Below are 5,812 nucleotides of genomic sequence, written 5' to 3'. Positions count from 1 at the left end.
AACGATGTGCTCTGACACGTGTTCCCCCATAACTGTCCTGGTCTGTTTTGGTAGTGGGTGCGGGGTGCGGTAGGCGGTCTTCGTCCGCTTTTTTTGATGGGGCTGGCCCTCATGGCGTCCGTGCGTTTGTGCGCGTGGCCTCGGCCCCTACTGCGGCTGCCTTGCTGCTTGGTGTAGTGGTTCATGTTCGACGAGGCGTGTCGGCCTCCTGCTGCACGGAGGCGACCGGACCAACGGCCCAGGCGGTGCGGATGCGGGTCCGCGGGCATTTGAGGCGGTGGCGCGTATGGCACACGCGGAGGTTACGTGTATTTGGCGCGTCCCATGGCAATGCTCTGCGGCGATGCCTCCGTGTTGGACCGAATGGCCGACCCCCGTGTCCTCGCGGCGCTGCAGCCTGAGTGCGCTTTTGCATTTTCCTCCCGATTGTGCGCTGCGCCTCCGCCCGGCCCACGCAGTTTGTTTTTCGCCGCACATGGTGGGGGGCACTTGAGCGAGATTGTGTGGCGGCATTGGGAGCCGCTGCGGCGCGGGTCTCCGACGGGGCGGCTGCCACGGCATGGGGCGGGTGGAGCCCCCAGTCGTCGACGCGCCCGCGCGCGTGTGCGGCACGAGTGGGACGGGCGTTCCGCCAGGGGTGGAGGCAGCCATCACTAGCGGGGGGCTATTGGGAGCAGGCGTTGGCTCGTGGGGTGGGTTGGCCGCGCAGGGTCGATGCGCGAGCCGAATACACCTTGTCTGGCCCTGGACTCGGACGCCTGCCTCGTTCGGCAAAGCAGCCATGTTCGCATGCGCAATGTGGCGCCGCCGGGCATAGAGGGGGAGGGAGGGGGCGCCCCGCGCTGGCCGTCAGGTGCATGCGGGTGGCGGGCATGCTGCCAGCACATGCGGCTTGCGGCTGCTCGTTCACTGTGAAAGCGTGCTGCCGGTTGCCCTCGGGGGCCCGTGAAGGTGACTGTTGCATGTGGACCTGGTCGCGCGGCGTTTTGTTGCGGGTGGCGGGGAGGCGCGACGGCGGCGCGTGTCGCGGGAGGCCCCGTGCACTTTCACCTGGCGACGATATGAAGCGACTCGCGACTCTGGGCGTCCCTTGGGGTTTCACGGGCTCGGCTGTGGTATTTCCTTGGCTGTGGACGTGGCCTCGTGGAATTCATTCAGCCTCGTCAGCCTTCAGCTCCTCGCGCGGGAAGCGACGCCTGGGCGTTCACACCTCTCTGATGTGTGTGTGTGTGTGCGGTGTTGGAGTTATTTTTGTATTCGTTTGGCATTTTTTAACCTTTTTTTGGATGGGGGGGGTTCTTTTTCGCCACTTTTCGTTTGTGTATTATAGATGTATTTTTTTTGTTTTTGTTATCCATTTTCATTTGCTGTGTTTGTGTTTCTGCTTTCTTGGACTGGACTATGTTGATCAACGAGGCAGTTCAATGATGTAATGATGTATAATGTTTTGGCTGTCTTCATTGAAGTGCTTTGTGTACTGGTTGTGTTTGGGAAGTAGTGGACAATATGTCCCTCGGAGTGTAGGGGTGATGAGTATCGCTTGCGACATCACTTTTTTTTTTTTGCATGGAGGCGAACTTCATGTTAGCCAGTGTGGGGGTGGAACTTTACCATTTTACTTCATTGGGGTCCACAAGTTTGCACGTGACCGAGACTGGCAAACACAATGAAGTATTACTGCCGCAGTGATCAGAATTGTGGGAATACTATGGATGAGCTTTTGGGATGGTCGGAAACTCTTTTTCGTCTCTGTCCCTTCTCTTGCTCGCTCTCTCCCTTTGTGAACCGAGAACGCTGGCGAGTGTCCGTGTGAGGTGTGGAAAAGGGGCAGCGAGGCCTATACGCCTCACTTCCTAGGGGGTTGAATTTGCCCCGCTGTATTGCGCGCTACTTTGACCTTGTTTCCAAGTGAATCTAGGAAGAGTTCCCAGCATGGAGTGCTTGCGGTCCTGCTTGGCTGAGTGGAAAACTACGACTAGGAAGAGGACGCGCGTGAAAATAGGTCCGCAATTACCGGGAGTGGGTGCGGAATCGTTGGCTCGCTTCTTTCCGAGCAGGAGCGGCAGCAACGGGCACAGTGATGGAGAATAACGAAGCACCGATTGGCAGGCATGATGGTCTCGTGATATTTCTTGACGCTGACTGAACTGTCAGGTCGCGGCGATGATTTAGTGGAATTACGGGGGCACATGTGCCTTCATGGGTACCTCTTTTTGGTCCTGTAACTTCCACGTTCCTACACAGCGTTGGTAGTAAAAAGAAAAGCGCGCGAAGCCTGAATCGTCCTGTGGATTATGATTGAATGCGAGATCATGCACTGCTGACAAGGGGGCATTCTTTTTTTTTTTTTTGATTTGGTGTGAAGGGAGGAAACCATGTAGAAAGGCTGTGGTCGCCGTAGCTAGTGTTGGTTGGGGAGGTTCCTTCTACCAAGAAAAGAACAGGAGACGAATACCACAAGGGTACTGCGGGTAAACACTGAAACAATTGTGACGTTTTCGTATGAGGTTTTGTGTTTTTTTTTATTTGCATTTTGGGGGAGTTTGTATAGGCGTGCCTGAATTGCCTGTTCATTATGTCACGCTGCCCATTTCTCTTTTATATATATATATATTAGTTTCTGCAGCTTCGAAAGGATACGGCGTTAGTTTAGTGGGCGTTGGGGAGGCGCAAAGGAAGGCCGAGTGAGTTTCTCTGGCGGACGGGAAAGGTGGGCAAAAAGGTGGCACAACAGAAATAAGAGCGGAAGCGACGTAGGAAAGAAGGATGCCTAGCGCACCTACCCCACATTGTGTGCGGCGCTTACAGAAGGAGTATTCTGCCCTCTGCCGAGAGACCAACCCGTTCTTCTTTGCCAATCCCTCGACAAAGTCTATTTTGCATTGGTACTTTATCATTAACGGACCAGCAGATACGCCTTATGACGGCGGTCGCTATTTTGGGCGGTTAAATTTTCCACCCGAATATCCAATGAAACCACCTGAGATAATTATGTTGACACCAACTGGGCGCTTTGAGGTTAACAGACCAATCTGCCTCACCATGAGCAATGCCCATCCAGAGCACTGGAGTCCTTTGTGGGGGATCCGCACCATTGTTACCGGCTTGCTTTCGTTTATGGCAGGAGAGGAAGTTGCCAATGGGAGTATTACGTGCAGCGATGCGCAGCGAAGGAAGTACGCTCGTGAGAGCCGTCGCTTTAATGTGGAGCAACTGACAATTTACAAGCAACTGTTTCCAGAGGAGTATCAGAAGGATGCGGAAGCCTTGAGGCGGGAGGAGAATGAGAAGGGCAGTTCCATGCGTGAAACCGATGGCCGTGCGGAGATGGATAGTGCGAATGCAAAAAGTGAGCTTGCGAGGGGATTGCAAGAAAAAAAGCAGTGGAGTTGGTTGTTTCCAGCGATTCTGGTGCTCTTTGCTGTGGCGGTCGGGGCCTCCTTTTGGCTCCGGCAGGGCGCGGGGGTTGTTTGGGGAGCCGCCGCGGCGCGCGCCTTTCCGCACCCAGGCCGCTAGAAGCTTCTGGAAGCAGCGTGCGGCCAGACGGATCCCGGTGTGCGACTGTGCATTTTGTTTGCCTTTCTCTTGCCACTTTGTTTGGTTACTCGATTTTGCTTCCCATGTGGAACGCGGCGGGGTTGGTGAGTGCTGTTTTTTTTTGTATTGGGCCCAGCCCGATGGGACGGAAGCAGGAAGGGAAGCGTCATTTGTTGAAAGGGGCCGCGCCAGCAACCCGGCGGAGACGAGGCAGCAAGAGCGCCGGCGGCCGCACCGATGGCCGAGCCCCTCCAAGGGCGAAACGCCCGCCAAAAAAAAAACGCAACGCATCTGTGAAGCGCTGGCTTCCTTCTCGCAAAGGGAAGTAAGTATGCAAAAACTTCTGACGGTGGTGGGGTTCGAACCCACGCCCCTAGAGACCAGAGCCTAAATCTGGCGCCTTAGACCACTCGGCCACACCGCCGCTCCGTGCGAGAGCGCGAGTGGGCGCAAGTGGCCCAAAGCAACGCGCCTCTTGTTTCAGGAGGAATTTTTTTTTTTTCGCAGGCGCATTGTTGGGGGGCCGAGGGCGGAGCCAACAAAGGGATTGGGTGGTGGCGTTCCCCGGCGCGGGGGCCACGCCGGCAATTAGCCCCTTCGACTCGTTGTTGGCCCCCCGGTGGCGGCAGTTGGGCTTTTTTGGGCGCCGCCGTGCGCAGGGGGCCCGGGGCAAGTGCAGTGGGCTTCCCGCCCAACAGCTGCGCGCGCCGAAGTGCGGCGGCACCTCTCGCGCTGGGGAGGCTTCGGTAAACTAATGAAGTGTTCCCCACTTTCGGTGTGACGGAGGGCCCGGGACGCCTCCAATGCATATACTGCTCGCAGGTCAAACACATCGGGCGGGCCGTTCGTCGCGTGAGGGCGGCGCACCGTACGGAAGCGGCCCCTCGGCTCCTTGGGCGGCGCGCGGTCAGCAGTCGCCGCTTGCGAGAGCCGGGCGCTCAACCGGAACCCGGCCCCGGCGAAAAGGACGGGGCCCGGTGGAGGGAGGGCGGAGTAGCCCTGAGAGCGCGGGGGGAGGCGGCGTGCGCCGTGGCGGGTCCCCCGGCATATGCGGGGCGTTCGCCCAGCGGCCTCGCTGGCCCTGCTGGGAAAGAAAGAAATGCGCCCCTCGCAGGCGAGGGAAGATGGAAGAAGTTGCGGACGAACACCTCCCCCCGCACGCGCTGGCGAGAAGTCTTGCGATTCCCGCGCCGCCCTCCGGAAGCATCTGTCCACGGCGCGCGGAGCACGTCACGCCCAGGGGCCGTTTGGCCGCGTCCAACCGCAGCGCCCCCACAAAAAACGACCATGCGACGACCGCGAAGGGCGGCGCAGGGGGAAACGGACTTGACAAGAGGGCTCGGATTCAGCACCCGCTTCCTCCCGTGGTGGCGGTGGCAACGCCGCGCGTGGAGCTGAAGAGAACTGTTTCGCGTCTGGGGAAGGCGAAATGAAAAACTGGAGAGTTAGCCCTGCGCAATAAACAAGCGAGAACGTCGGCCGACATACCCAAGTGGTTACGGGGTTTGACTTGAAATCAAATGCGATCTCGCGCGCAGGTTCGAACCCTGCTGTCGGCGTTTTCCACTGTTCCTTTTCCTTCACACACAAGGAAGGAGGAAAAGTGCGATCAGTGAGGCTCGAACTCACGACCTTGGGATTATGAAACCCACGCGCTGCCGACTGCGCCATGCTCGCTTGCGTCCCGGGGCAAAAAACAAGGGCGGCCGAAGAATCCATGAATGCAGAGGAGAGGAAAAAACCGAAACGGTGACGAACGCCGGCGGTGGCTTCCAAAGTAAACGACGACTTCAGAGAAGAAGGGGCGGGTAACAAAACGCGCTTGGTCACCGTTCTTGCTTCTCGGCGGCGGCCGGTTGCTGCGGTACGCCCCACGCCTCGTCGAAACCGTCGCGCCACGTTGGCGCCACCCGCCGCCAGGTCCGCGCGAGGGGTGAGCTGCCCGTGCCAACTTGTTGCCGGAGCAAACGCCCCCCCCCCCCTCCCCACACACGCAGCAACGCGAGTTCGCCGCGGAACACAGTGACCCCCGCAAAAGGATCCCGCGCGCCCATGGCATCGCCGCCCAGCGCGCACCCGGAGGCCGCTTCCCAAGCCCCCCGCCGCACCTGTGGCTAGCTTCCTCGTTTTCCCTCCCCGACCTTTGCTGCCCGCGCCCGTCTCCCTTCCCCGCCGGCGGCGACACAGCGCGCCGCTCCCGCCCGCTCTCTCCCTGCGGGCCGCGTTGCGCGTCGTGGGGAAAGGCCCCCGTGTTTCTTACTGGGCCGTGCGTTGT

General features: G+C 59.0%; 4 protein-coding genes and 3 non-coding genes across 7 annotated transcripts, besides 1 other annotated feature; 4 read left to right on the top strand and 3 right to left on the bottom strand.

Moving 5' to 3' along the window:
* Positions 1 to 324: 324 nt before the first annotated feature.
* Positions 325 to 657, top strand: Tco025E_08833 (uncharacterized protein; the record flags this gene model as incomplete). The annotated part of the gene is made up of 1 exon (XM_029375669.1): positions 325 to 657. The coding sequence occupies one exon, from the start codon at positions 325 to 327 to the stop codon at positions 655 to 657; it is 333 nt and encodes a 110-aa protein (XP_029224218.1).
* A 7-nt stretch (positions 658 to 664) lies between these two features.
* Positions 665 to 964, bottom strand: Tco025E_08832 (uncharacterized protein; the record flags this gene model as incomplete). The annotated part of the gene is made up of 1 exon (XM_029375668.1): positions 665 to 964. The coding sequence occupies one exon, from the start codon at positions 962 to 964 to the stop codon at positions 665 to 667; it is 300 nt and encodes a 99-aa protein (XP_029224217.1).
* A 254-nt stretch (positions 965 to 1,218) lies between these two features.
* Positions 1,219 to 1,240: a microsatellite.
* Positions 1,241 to 2,766: 1,526 nt separating this feature from the next.
* Positions 2,767 to 3,516, top strand: Tco025E_08831 (ubiquitin-conjugating enzyme E2; the record flags this gene model as incomplete). Its single annotated transcript, XM_029375667.1, has 1 exon — positions 2,767 to 3,516. One exon carries the CDS (start codon positions 2,767 to 2,769, stop codon positions 3,514 to 3,516), a length of 750 nt encoding a protein of 249 aa, XP_029224216.1.
* Positions 3,517 to 3,881: 365 nt separating this feature from the next.
* Tco025E_08830 lies at positions 3,882 to 3,961 on the bottom strand. Its single transcript has one exon. It is a non-coding gene; the product is annotated as a tRNA-Leu (tRNA).
* Positions 3,962 to 4,340: 379 nt separating this feature from the next.
* Tco025E_08829 (uncharacterized protein) lies at positions 4,341 to 4,970 on the top strand (the record flags this gene model as incomplete). The annotated part of the gene is made up of 1 exon (XM_029375666.1): positions 4,341 to 4,970. One exon carries the CDS (start codon positions 4,341 to 4,343, stop codon positions 4,968 to 4,970), a length of 630 nt encoding a protein of 209 aa, XP_029224215.1.
* Positions 4,971 to 5,015: 45 nt separating this feature from the next.
* Tco025E_08828 lies at positions 5,016 to 5,096 on the top strand. The gene has a single exon. It is a non-coding gene; the product is annotated as a tRNA-Ser (tRNA).
* Positions 5,097 to 5,141: 45 nt separating this feature from the next.
* Tco025E_08827 lies at positions 5,142 to 5,214 on the bottom strand. The gene has a single exon. It is a non-coding gene; the product is annotated as a tRNA-Met (tRNA).
* Positions 5,215 to 5,812: the final 598 nt, after the last annotated feature.

The sequence above is a fragment of the Trypanosoma conorhini genome, assembly GCF_003719485.1.
Source record: "Trypanosoma conorhini strain 025E chromosome Unknown Tco_14.4_contig_00888, whole genome shotgun sequence".
Taxonomy (NCBI): domain Eukaryota; phylum Euglenozoa; class Kinetoplastea; order Trypanosomatida; family Trypanosomatidae; genus Trypanosoma; species Trypanosoma conorhini.
Note: the sequence above shows the minus strand (reverse complement) of the source record. Positions and strands in the feature narration are given on the sequence as shown.